The sequence below is a fragment of the Brachyhypopomus gauderio genome, chromosome 14, assembly GCF_052324685.1.
Source record: "Brachyhypopomus gauderio isolate BG-103 chromosome 14, BGAUD_0.2, whole genome shotgun sequence".
Lineage (NCBI taxonomy): Eukaryota > Metazoa > Chordata > Actinopteri > Gymnotiformes > Hypopomidae > Brachyhypopomus > Brachyhypopomus gauderio.
Genome location: NC_135224.1, coordinates 7,349,164 through 7,362,651, shown reverse-complemented (window position 1 = coordinate 7,362,651; position 13,488 = coordinate 7,349,164). Strand labels below are relative to the sequence as shown.

The 13,488-nt window shown below is 45.5% G+C and overlaps 1 protein-coding gene across 2 annotated transcripts in view; it reads left to right on the top strand.

Annotated features, from left to right (window-relative positions):
• The window catches only part of adam19a (ADAM metallopeptidase domain 19a), a 65,386-nt gene that overhangs the window by 33,946 nt on the left and 17,952 nt on the right, over positions 1 to 13,488 (top strand). For both annotated transcript variants that reach the window (XM_076972880.1, XM_076972879.1), the window contains 8 exons: positions 2,729 to 2,805; positions 5,764 to 5,947; positions 8,368 to 8,433; positions 9,255 to 9,326; positions 9,529 to 9,695; positions 10,311 to 10,395; positions 12,544 to 12,686; positions 12,831 to 13,008. In XM_076972880.1, the coding sequence (XP_076828995.1) occupies positions 2,729 to 2,805; positions 5,764 to 5,947; positions 8,368 to 8,433; positions 9,255 to 9,326; positions 9,529 to 9,695; positions 10,311 to 10,395; positions 12,544 to 12,686; positions 12,831 to 13,008 (972 nt within the window). The remainder of the gene's footprint in view (positions 1 to 2,728; positions 2,806 to 5,763; positions 5,948 to 8,367; positions 8,434 to 9,254; positions 9,327 to 9,528; positions 9,696 to 10,310; positions 10,396 to 12,543; positions 12,687 to 12,830; positions 13,009 to 13,488) is intronic.

The following is a 13,488-nucleotide window of genomic DNA, read 5'->3' as shown; positions in this document are numbered from 1 at the left end:
TACATTCCTGCCGCTCACCGTCACCTCTTATCTAGAGGAAGCGGAACTGAGAACGTAGATTGCAATGTGACTGCCGGTGTCTTCTTCTACTTACACTGCCGCTCGAAATACTTCACTTGTACAGGCTTGTTTTGTTTCAAATGTCGCGGCGGGTCCTAAATGAACCCGGTGTTGCTACATTTTCATTTACATTCATTCTTTTGGCAGATACACGCCTGGCGCGCTGCTAAAGCAGTTTCACTTACTGATTTGACACTGATACTACTGTTAATCTTGTTAAAATGACCTTCTCGCCCACTTGTGCACTGGTATGGGCCTATTCAGGGGTAACAGCTGCATTTTCTAGTGCTAATGAAAAAGTCACACCTCATATGAAACCCCAGGGCTGATAGTGGCATGTCAGGCAGATTACACTGTCATGACATGTGAGCTGCATATTACTAGAATTCTATTTCATATGTCAGGAACAGTTATTAAAGCCTATTCAGGTCTCATCTAATTTGCTGGCATTTGCAAGTCACGAATTACATGGTGCGGAGTTGTGAAATTGTGTGTTTGTGGACACAGGAAACGTGAGGCCTTTGGTTGCTGGTCATTATTTTACACCGAGCGTCTTCCTGTGTGATGCACTCCGTGTCTTTGTGAGGAAACATCTGTTCCGTCTGCAGGAGGAAACCGGGTCGATGTGCAGCTGCTCGCATGGCTCTGTATGCCAGACAACGATTCTGACCCCCCCCCTTTTTTTTTTACAAGCCATGCGCTGCTGTTTTGTAAAAGAAAAATTATTAATCTCTTAAGATAGCAATTTGGTTTTGAGTGCTACCATTTTAGATCGTGTCAGAAGATAAAGAATGAGATTCTAAGGCCAACATGGCAGCTGTGTGTTGCTGACAGTGTGCTGTTTTTCTGAACCGCAACTCCAAACCACCAGTGCAATCACGCTGTACCCACTTTTTAGAAGCTGGTTACTCTTAATGGCTGTGTGGCATGTCTGGCTACACCCACAAGCCCAACAGGACTCTTCCCAAAGCTCAGATTCACTCTCACGGTGTGATTGCCAATTAACTAATTTGACTCTAACTTGGCATGTAATTTGGTTTCTGTTCAGGTTGAATCTTGAGGGAAAATAGCAAAAATCCATAGGATTAGCATTTAGCTACATTGAAGAGATTTAAGAGATTCACTTCTTGGATTCACAACCAGAGCCAAATATTGGCCGGTTTGCCCAGCACCTTTAGACGGGGAAATTGGATGTTTGATAAAATCCCTCTGAATGCAATCTTCCCTGCTATCTCTCTGCGCCTTACTACACAGCCTATTCCAGACTGATCAGACCCTGTGACCTTGTGCTTACAAACGTTGGGCTCTTCACCACACACGGATGCTCACAGTAGTCTCTAGTCATTGCCTCTAAGGAATGATTTTTCTTAACACTCTAAAATGCAGATTCTTGTTCTTTTTATAAGCTTCTCTCAGTCCAGCGCCTGGTTACAATATTTTGTAGGTATGCACATTGCACATATACCTACATTATCAGACTGGCATGGACATTTGGGTATTGACAGAGTTAAAAAGCATTACAGCAGCAGAAACAAGTTTTACATTCAGTGGATGCTTTAACATCTCCAAAGCCCCATATAGAACTCTACAAGAACCATGTTTATTCAATTTATTCAGTTTTCCCCTTAACCCACATGTAGTCGATCAGCTGAGATGTGTATAAATTTTGCTTCGTGAGTGTTTCACTGAAGTTGTGAGGCTAATTAGCATCTTGCAGACTGCATTCCAAATGCATCTCCCATTAAGTAAACTCAGTAGACCTGTGTGTGTGTGTGTGTGTGTGTGTGTGTGTGTGTGTGTGTGTGTGTGTGTGTGTGTGTGTGTGTGTGTGTGTGTGTGTGTGTGCTTCCTGACACTGGTTATCAATCTGTTATCTATATAGATCACATTAGCCATTTTGGCCAGACGTTCGCCCAGTTTTATAAATGACAGGATTTCAGAAGTAAATGTCATGGGTGATCGTCTACATTTGGGGTAAGGGCAGAATTATGTAGATCTGAGTGAACATGCGGAAGTGGCTTGGAGTGTATGCTGTCTCCAGGGCCCGTCCTGCTGCTGTAGTGCTGTCGGAACCGCCAGTGAGGTTCTCAACCGCGCAGGTTGTCAGCCGGTGTCTCCAGTGGCGACTGATTTGCGCGTCCGCTGCGCATGGCCGTCCCACCTTGTTTCCTCTCTGTTCAAATAAATGAGCTAATTTCACGCTCTGATCGTTCGAAGGAGCTCTTTAAATAGCCCAAGACTCACACCCATGCACCATTTGGATCTGATTCAGGAAAATTAAGTGGAGCAATTATTTCCCAAATGTTGGCAGAAGGCTCAGGAGAGTGCGCATTATGGGAGTTTTCCCCCAGTAATGTCAAAGGTCAATAATAGCACTCTGTCCTGTTCCAAGTAAGACATCAGTGGCATGTAAAAAAATATAAAATCCTGTTTGATGTATAAATATCACCACAAGAATCGCTATTGATTGGACTGTTGCACTAGATTATTTTAGCTTCAAATGTCACTCCAGTTGAAAAGCTTCTCCTTTCTATTTCCTGAGGAACGTTCTAGATTTAGACATGTCATATTGAATTGATTTCTAGCCCTGCTGCCCTGACATTAAAGCCTGTGTCATAAAACACTCTCTTTCTCTCTTCTGTGTGTCTTTTGCTTTCTCTTTGTCTAGGACCATTGTTTCTATCATGGGCGTGTTCGAGGACATTCCTCTTCCTGGACTGCACTGAGTACCTGTGTTGGAGTGAGGTATATACCCAGTGCCTTATGTCATTTGATTCTCTGTGGGTCACAAAACTATAAAAAGTTTTGATTTATGTAGTGGGGTGAGCCAGACAAACTGTTGGTTGATGCAACACTAGCTGAGGTCATGGAGCATGCAAGATGTGTGTGTGTGTGTGTGTGTGTGTGTGTGTGTGTGTGTGTGTGTGTGTGTGTGTGTGTGTGTGTGTGTGTGTGTGTGTGTGTGTGTGTGTGTGTGTGTGTGAGAGAGAGAGAGAGAGAGAGAGATGGAGGACACAGTCCAAGTCTTACTGTGTTCTCCTCACCACTCAGGTTTTTGGAACATGTTTGGTACTATATGTTGGTCTCAGGAGATACTGGTGTGGGTCTTTCAATTGACAAAGACACGCTCATTAACAATAGCTAATGTTGAGACTTTTGGTCAAATGAAACAATGGAATAAGCAGGTTGGATTTGCATTTTCAGTTGTTTGGCGTCCTGCTCTCTCAAACCTGCTGTGGTCTGAATTCTCACTGTAGCTCCGGTTTCTCTGTAATCGTGCCACTGGAGTTGCTGGAGCCGAAAGTGGGCAGTGTGTATTTAACGCTGGAAAGCCTGGAATCAGCAATTGAAAACGTTGGCACTTATGAAACAGAAAAGTGTTTCCAAACATAATAAGGATCATGCCAAGGCAATTCAAAGCAAACCCCGAACCTGCTTGAGGTGGTGCAGTGACTGGAGAATGCCTTGTAATTTTCAGAACAATTTCTCCCATTTGAGGCTTTGACAGCTGGATAGAAGCCATTATTCTAATAATAAATTTTCGTCCTTGAAGATTAAACAAAATTTGTCTTCAGACAAGCGAGCGAGCACTTACATTCGCAGAATGTTAACAAGCGTCAATTGATTTCGCTTGTTGTCGAATGCTTAAAACATTTCCCCCGCCTGACTGCTTGCGACATGCTCTCTGCACTGAGCTCAGGTCAGCTCAGGGCTGTTGGACCGTCTCACGCAGTCCACAAACTCACTGCTGCCACTCGCTTGGACCACTGACCCCAGACCAGATGGCGGTGTGGACTCACGTCGGGCCAAATTCCTGATCCTTTCCAGCTTTCCATGGCATATCCCAGCCGTTCCGTGTCCACTAGAAACAGGCTTTGTTTTTGACTGTTTGATTGAAGTCTCACCCTTCTCCTACGACTCCTTCTCCTTCATTTGCAAGCTTTTTTCATCACTAGTAGTTTTGTTTCTCTGTTTTTCTTATGAGCAGAGGACCACCCCCAATTGTACTACGCTGGGACCTGCGCGTTTAGTGCTCGTATGCCGTGTTTAGATCCAGCTCTAGACGGGGGCAATTGTTCAGGCTATTTGGGAGCCCAGTTCAATGCTAACAGATCCTATTCACACAGGTCTGCCTGATTTATCCCACACAACGCTGCTGCGTGCCATGTAACGTCTCAAGAAGTACAATATGCGCAGAAACTGTTGAACTAATAAAGCAGGACACTGTTGTGTGACATGTCGGTGTAAGCGCTGACATCGATTTTTACTGTCGAGGAATGGCTTTCCATTGTCGGTGTTTAGAAACCAGATAGCCACCTTTAGAACAGCATCCACTTCACCTGTGAGTGACTACCACTCACAACGGTGCCCATTAAAAGACTGTTAAGTTATTAAAATTCTCCTTCACCACAATGCACGCGTTTGTTGTGTCGCTCGATGTGTGTGTGTGTGTGTGTGTGTGTGAGAGAGAGAGTGAGAGAGAGAGAAAAAGAGAGAGATTTTAGGACAGAAAAAGCCGCCATTAAACATTGAAGTGAGTGTCACCAGTGATTACAGCAGGACTCATCCATAACACATGGTTTAGTGCTGTGGCCTAACCTTCACAACCTTCATAGCCATCTGGGCTTTCAGGAGCCCCCTGCTGATGGCTCCCAGAAAGGCAGGATAAATATGATGGCTCTCCTCCTCCACGACGAGCATGTACAAGGGCAGGTGTTGGGTGCTAGGGATGCACCAACCCCACACCGAAGAACTGACGCCAACCGCGAGCGGCCAACGCTCACCTTCCATCTGCTCGTCCTCATCTGCGTGTGTTTACACTCACACACACACCAAACAGACTACAGCTGATGAACAACCCGCGTTTACTCTAGCTCTCTCCTACCAGGAGGTGGAGAAGTCTGTGCTTACTAATGTGAGAAAGAAACCTCATACCTCTTCATCAGCTTCTTGCGTTCATAGCGGTCCACACAATGCTCGGTGGTTAGTACGTTTGCCTCCCAGTACCAGGGTCTTGGGTTTGCATCCCCGCCCGGGTGGAGTTTCCATTTTCTCCTCATGTCCGGTTTCCTCCCGCAACCCGAAAACATGGCGGTTGGGTGAATTGGTTAGCCCAAGTAGGTCATCCTGGTGTATGTGTGTGTGTGTGTGTGTGTGTGTGTGTGTGTGTGTGTGTGTGTGTGTGTGAGAATGTATGATTGGGTGTGTCTGCAAGTCTAATAAAGTAGTCCTGCTGTGAGTGTGTGTGAATGATTGGCCGTCTGCATGCCCAGTGGTGGGTGGTGCTCTGTCCTGGGTGGTGTCTTCTCTTCCACGACTGCACCAGCTTCAGTTCCCCGGGGGGCTGAGCTTTCTGTCTGAGAGTACACTGTGTGCGCTTGGATGCTGCTTCTCTTTGCTGTGTGACTGAATGTAGAAGCTGTGTAATTGTAAAGCAACCTTTAACAAACATTTTGCTTGTTGTCTAGACAATACAACTGTGTGGTGGGATATACTGTTAGCTTAGCACGTTGAATCAATAGATCAAGCCACAATGCAATACAAAAATGTTTAAGCAAACCCTTTATGTTACTTCAGCAACTCCATCGCACAGTTGACAATTCAGCATGCACGATTACTCAAATCTGACGAGGATGTCGTGTCTGGACCGACGTGAGTCCCTATTCTTACACGACCTTTTGACCTCTATGATTCCTTTCACAGGGGCCTGGTTGTACTGAACTCCAGTGACGCGTTCTACCTGGAGCCCGTAGGGGGCCAGGAGATTCTTCACCACGCCTTCTATCATACGGACGACCTGCCAATCAAGGGGGGCGCGTGCGGACACGGCCACCAGGCTGGACGTGAGAGCCCGTTCAGCGGTCTCCTTAAACCTTTGCATCAAAGGGTATTTATGAGCAATTCTTCAGCCTCAGAGTGTGTTCTGTTGATGTACCTAAGAGAATGTTATTCTTATAAATGCTCCTCTTACCAATACACTGCCATATTAAACTGCTGGGGTTACCAGCATCACATATGTGCACACACACTGTTCCACGTGGAGGTTATTTGAGAGACGTCAGTCTAAAGCAGGTCTGTTGATAAACGGCTATTTTGAAACATCTTCCATCTGTGAATGTCTCTGGACCTGTAAAAATGAGTCATTATCATTGTCAAACTCCAGTCGCGTCTGTTGTGTTCATGGCTTTCTCGTACAAGATGTAGTTGTACGGCCTGTCCTACGCGTGCATGAGTGACAGTCTAATCGGGCTCTCCGTGTTGCCAGGGTTGTGGTCTTATTGAACCAAAGGCACTTGTGTACGGGAACATCGCGTTCTGCGGGTTAGGACAGTCGCTTGCTCTGAGATTCACCACGTGCTGTTTTTAGCTGTAGTTGGGCTGCGTTATGATAACCCAAGGGGAGACCTACGCCACAGGGCTTAGGACTTAAGTGCCCTAGATCCCGCTTAAGCCCTGATCAGCGACGAGGGTCGAAGAAGGTTACTGATTGGCTGGGAGAGAGGCACCTCGTGTCTGGTGTGTTTGTCCTTTTTGTGCCTGCTCTGACAGTAATGCCGTCTCCTCGGGGGAGCACAAGCTCCTCGTGTGTTTCTCTCCCTGAAATAGACAGCACAAGGTCGGCCACAAGCCAACAAGCAGGATGGGCCCGTTCTCCGAGCCTTTGCCAGCTGAAAAGGCTTTAATATGTCACATGCAATCCAGTCTGCTGGGTAAAGTCATTTAGGCTCTTTGGAGAAAAGCAAATATGACATTATGATGAAGACATTTTGCGTTAATGAACAGAGCGTTGGTCTGCTGTTTGTTTTGGCTCCCCGGAACCCCACGAAAGCAAGAGATCATTTAGACGAGCGAAATTTAGACGAAAGTTCTTCACAGTTGTTCTCTGTGATGCTGATGAGAAAATCCGAACGATATTCGATTGTGAATGATGAAACAGCCCCAGGACCTTCCCACATACAGCAAAGCCACTTACACACAAGATTACCACTGACTGGATCAAACTTATAGCAAAATACAGCTTTCAATTGAGGTGCCCTGTTGTCCTGTTGTTAGGAAGCATTCTACATGCACCTTCTTAGTCCAACTTGGAGTAAATGACTCGTGTATGCAAATCAGACAAATTAACGTCTTCCCTTTCACTCGTCTTCTGAGGAGATGTTTTATAGCACTAGTTTTAGCTTGCGCCGTTTTAAATGACTGGTCACAGCTGCCTTAAAGAGCCGTAGAGTCGAGTGGACACTCTTCATCTTCACTCTTCATCGCATCTTGGTGAAAACAACCTCGACTCCATCGTGCTGTGGGACAGACAGAATCAGACTCCCGGATAAGAGTGGGGACACGGACGTCGAGGACACGGACGTCGAGGACACAGCGGCACAAGTGGCCATGCGAATGTTGATGGGCATTCTGAAGAATGTCAGAACGGAGCCGGTAGTGCTCACTCTGCTCTCTAGAAGTCTCTAGAAGCGTTTGCCTTTGTCCAGTGAAGTATGCCAAGGCCCTTCTGACGGGATTCGCTATTTGAGACATTTCTGTGCTCCATGCTCTTCATCGCAAGTTCCTTGCTAACACGACTACATGGCAAATATCTACATAGATTAAAAATCATTATGGCTTATATAAAGTCATTTCACATGCACATATAGGGTGACCGTGCAAGAGCAAACCTTTATTTTGTATACATATGGTCTTGAATGGCCTCAGAATGTGGTTTGCAAATTTTGTGCGTGGAATCTCAAAAAGAAACCTCTGTTTTGGTGTATGTTTTTAACCTCAAGTATTGATTTGGTGTGTTTGTAAACAGTAACGCTGGTAGTTAGGTGGTTATCACAGAAGAGTCAAAAAGATGACGTCATTTTTAAATAGCTGCTGTGTTGAGTGTAGCTCTTTACTGCCGGTGCGGGGCTATTAGCAGAGCAGCAACTGGGCCTAAGCAGAACACAAACCAGCTCCGCACCTGGGAGCCAGGGCAATTTGCCACTGAAATGTTTTGACCACTTAATAAATACTTGCTTTTTACTGTGAACATTCGGTATAATTACAGGACGGATTTCTACTTAAGCCGAATTTGAAGGATCACTTAATCTTTTACTTTCTGTTTTTTGTATTCCATTCCAGATTGTCTTGTTTAATTGAAGTAGCAGATTTCAAACTACCTTCCCTCCGCACCTGCGTCATACATTAGCCTGTTCCTCTCTGATGATCGAAGAGCTTCTGCAGAGCACTGCAGAGGAAGGCCGGACAACTGTGGGTCCATCGAGTGATAGAAACCCAAGCACTTACCTCAACGTCTGTTTCAATCCACAGGTTAAGCGCAATGCTTGGGGTACCACCAAGTACACGGAGCTTTATATAGTAGCTGACAACGCACTGGTAAGGCCGTCACCCCCCCCCCCCCCCCCCACCCCCCTCACACCCACTGCTCTGTTAATTGCAGTTTACGCCGAGCAGAACATATTGTGCTCCTTCCACCACCAGCAGCTGATCACAGCCTCTAAAGCGCACGCAGGACAGGGCCAACGATCCCTGTGCGTGTGATATCAGCAGAGGTTTCAGAGTAACGCTCGCTGTTTTAAATACAGTAATCAAGTGAGCGGTACTTGATTGCCGAGCCTGTCCATCTCGCTATTTTCATGACTCTTCCGGTCTCACTGGTCGTGTCTCTTTGCGTCCACACAAGAGGAAATATGGGTGGAGACGGTGATGAAAGGGCCTTTAAGGCACAATTGAGTGAGTTTCACGGTAGTGTTCGTATGGTGATGTTCGTAATCACCATCATTTAGACTTGGGTTATCAGGCTTTCGGGTTAATGTTGCTTCATCCTATACTGTTCAAATCATCAATATAATATATAAATTATTTATAAATACCAACTCTAGAGGGTAGTGTAAATGCTAAATAGAAACACAGTCTAAATGATCTTTGAATTACTCCTTGTAAGCTGGTATTTGACATCTATTCTTGTAAGCTGGTATTTGACTTTCATTCTTGTAAGAATGATGTGTGACTTTTATTCTTGTAAGCTGGTATTTGACATCTTTTCTTGTAAGCTGGCATTTGACTTTAATTCTTGTAAGCTAAAGTGTGACTTATTCTTATAAGATGGTATTTAACTTATTTGACACTTAAAGATTTACATTGACCATTTAAAGGTACATTTAATAATAAGACTATGTGTCTTTATTTTTTAATAGTACAAAAAACAAAACAAGGACCTTGATAAAACTAAACGGAGAATCATGGAAATTGCAAATTATGTTGATAAGGTATGTGGGGGCATTTTTTTGGTTTATTGGACAACAAGATGTATTTGTTGTTTCTGACACACTGACTGGAACACATGCAATTCTGAATATGCCATTATTTGCATGTTGAAATCTCTTTTGTCCTGTGTTTTGCAATTTATAATGTTAGCACTCGGTAACACTCAGTGTTTCATTGCTCATACAGTATGTTGTGATTGGTCAGTTCTACAGGGCTCTGAATATACGGGTCCCTCTGATTGGCTTAGAAGTGTGGACGGAGCGGGATCAGTGCATCATTAATGAGGAGCCCAACGCCACTCTCTGGTCTTTCCTGCAATGGAGACAGAAGCTCAAGTCCCGCAAGAAACACGACAACGCCCAGCTCCTCACGTCAGTCCCAGCGTCCGAGCTCAGACACACACCACTAGCCCGGCCATGGAGTAGACCTGCCGAGTCGCGTACCTGCTTGTCTGTGTATTCCTGTGCGTAACTACTACTGAAAATTTCAGGATGTGTGAAAATGTAAATATTTTCAGTTCATGGCCAGCCACAGCTCAATTAAAGGACCGCGGAAACTTGGCAGTGATTTACAGCTGAAACGGAACCAAATCCCTCCCTGGTGCGCTGAAGCTGTTTTTAGGTCAAGGGAGAAGAGAGGGGGGTGTTCTGAGGAAGCCAGCATTTAGACACAATTTTCAGTTTAGTTTTTTTTTTATTGGCTTCATTAATTCCAATGTTTGGGGTTTTGAATATTGTAATATGTTCATGTTCTTTCATTTCCTAATAACCTATTTACAGAAACTAGTAATTTGGGAAAAACAGCTTTCAGCAAGTGTGCTCAAACTTTTGATTGCTACCACACGCACACACACACACACACAAAGCTGTCAGCTTTATAGAAATATTCCACATTCTTATGTCTAATCAGGGAATCCAGCTCTCTCTCTCACATGACTTCACAAATCAGACGACGTTTCTTAGATATTTCTCTCTGTTCCCTGGCAGCGGTGTGATTTTCAAGGGCACCACCATTGGCATGGCACCCCTCGAGGGCATGTGCAGCCTGGAAAACTCTGGTGGCATCAATGTGGTAAGACCCGCAGTAGTCAACCTCCTGAACCCGGCCTTTGTGTGAGCACGTGCGTGTTTGTACGAGTGCGCGTGCATGTATGTGATTCTGGTATACAAGGGGTCTGATTAAGAGATCAATATCTCTCACACCCATAATTAGACTTTAATGTGCTGTATTGGGGCGCTGAGTAGCGAGAAGAGCGGTGTGGAATACTAATGGGACGTAGCCAGAGACCTGCGGTAAAAGGGTGGAGGCCCGGGTGGTGTTAATGAAGAACTATAGTTGGTTGTATTCGATTGGACAAAGGGCCGTTGGACAAATCAGGCCCATTTCAAAGCTGCTTCTGAGACATAGTGTTTACATATGTGCTCCACACCGAAAGTAAACGCAGGATGTTGAATGTTGTGCCTGTGTTGCATGCACTCACACAGCAACACACACACACACACACACACACACACACACACACACACACACACACACTCACAGCAACATTAAGCGTGCAGCTGTGCATGCTGAATGGGAAGCTGCTGCTGCTGCTGCTGCTGTGTGTGTGTGTGTGTGTGTGTGTGTGTGTGTGTGTGTGTGTGTGTGTGTGTGTGTGTGTGTGTGTGTGTCTAAGGTGAGATGATACTGCTGCTGTCTACAAAATCAGCCCACATCGCTGGGCTTCCCCCCCCACGCTGAAGCCAGACAGTGTGTGACTGAATGTGTGTGGGTGCGTGCGTGCGTACACGTGGGTGTGATCTTGTCAGGGAGTGAGTGTGCGTGAGGGTATGAGGGAGTGTGTCAGTGTGTGAGTGTATGTCCAAGCATGTTAGTGTGTGTGTGTGTGTGTGTGTGTGTGTGTGTGTGTGTGTGTGTGTGTGTGTGTGTGTGTGTGTGTGTGTGTTGTGTGAATGAGCGTGACGGTGTGTGAGGGAGTGAGTGTGAGACAGAGATAGATGAAAGGGTTTTTTTGTTTCATTGCCTTAATAACCTCCCGTAAGCAAGCCACACCAGAACCTTTTCTTTAACAGCTTATGATAAACCTAAAGCAGCTTCTGATGTAGATGACAGCTCTGGTCCAGATGAGAGCACCCTGTACCTGCTAAGAACACCACAAAACCACAATATTCTGTAGTTTTAACCTTTTTTAACTATAAAAGCAAATCAGTTTTTTTTTATTGTTTCATGTTCTCTTAGAAATATCTTATTAGAAATGGAAATTACTACTGCTCGTCTTCCAGTGCTGTGAAGTCTGAGCTTAGCCAGCTCGGTCTCAGTCAGCAGATACAAACGATTCAGTTCGGCTTATGTTTGTCTGAGGGAGTTACACATAGACACGGTATTAAACGTTTAAGATAGAAATGCAATTTCTGCATAGGAACAATTATGACTGTAACTGACTGTTTAAATACTCAAATTAATATTACATAAACTTAATAATTTTGTTAATGATCTTGGCCAGTTTCATGAGCTGTGTGGCAATTTTTATGACAGTGGAAGGTCTCGTGTAGAGGTTTTAGTTTATAAACTATTGAAAAAAAGAATCAATCCAGATCAGTGAGAGATGACCAAAGAACAGGGCTGCTGCTCTCTGAGGATAACGCCCTCAGAATCTTAAGCAGACCATCTACCTCTAATGGCTCCTAATTGCACACAGATACGTTGTAATCTCACCAAACCTAGTCTCCGCAGGCGACATATTCCAGACGGCGGCTCTTCCCAACACGGCCGTCCGCTCCCAGTAGCTGCTAATAACATATGATGGATGTAGGACTGTCTAATCTCCAAATGGCAGATTTGTTCTAGCTAAACAATTAGTCAGAAATTGATGAAAAATTGATTCCCATGCGCAGCAAGTGTGCTGGGTCCTGTACGGATGCACGAGTGCGTCCTGTCAGGAGCCGAGACGGACTGACGTAAGGCTCCGGAACGTTCCTAACGTGTGGCGCGCACCTCTTGAGGAGGCCGTGTGTTTAACAATCACTTTAGCAGCCTGGAAACCTGTGAGCGTGCTCCATATTGTCCATGAGAGAGCTTCCAGGCTTCCCATGGTTCATATCTTCAACCCTGTGTGCCCCGGACCCCCACACAAACCCCCCCGGCCCACTTCCACACCCGTTCACCTCCCCAAGTGCTTCATCTCTGTATATTTTCACACGCAGCTGTGGATCTCCGCAGGATCACTCGGATCTGCCCATCGGGGCGGCGGCCACCATGGCCCATGAGATCGGCCACAACTTCGGCATGAGTCACGACCACGAGGGATGCTGTGTGGAGGCCAGCGCCGAGCAGGGCGGGTGTGTGATGGCGGCCGCCACGGGGTAAGAACGCCCCCCTCACGCCCGCTTCACACCCAGCCGTACCCCATGGTGCCCATGTTCCTCACGGGGGCCTGTAACACCTCGCACTGACGGCGCTGGGCGCTGGCCTATAGAGCTTCACACAGCACTTCACACGCCCCACAGGCACCCGTTCCCCAAGGTGTTCAGCCACTGCAGCAAGACGGACCTGGACAGATACTTCCAGAAAGGAGGAGGCATGTGCCTGTTCAACATGCCCAACATGAAGGACCTGGTCGGGGGAAAGAGGTGCGGCAACGGCTTCGTGGAGGAGGGCGAGGAGTGTGACTGCGGAGAACCAGAGGTGAGCTCCACACACACGATCACTATCACACTGTCACTATTACAGGATCACTATCACACTGTCACTATTGTAGGGGTTTCAGTTCTGATGTTTAACAATCCTACCTGCTTGCCTACAAGCAAGGATGGAAATAGGTACAGAAGAAGGATTAACGTGCATAAAAACTTAATACAGTTTAACCACCATTATCACGCCACCACTATCACACCACCATTATCACACCACCACTATTACACTATCACTATTACAGAATCACTGTCGCACTATCAATTCAATTCAATTCAATTCAATTCAATAATGCTTTATTGGCATGAATGTAACAAGGTACACTATTGCCAAAGCAGGCAAACAATATACAAATAAATATCATTAAAAAAACACAATACAAATCAGTATAAATCAATACACAAAATAATAAAACTACTATTACTCTACTACTACCACTAATACTACCACTACTACTATAACTACTATTACTGC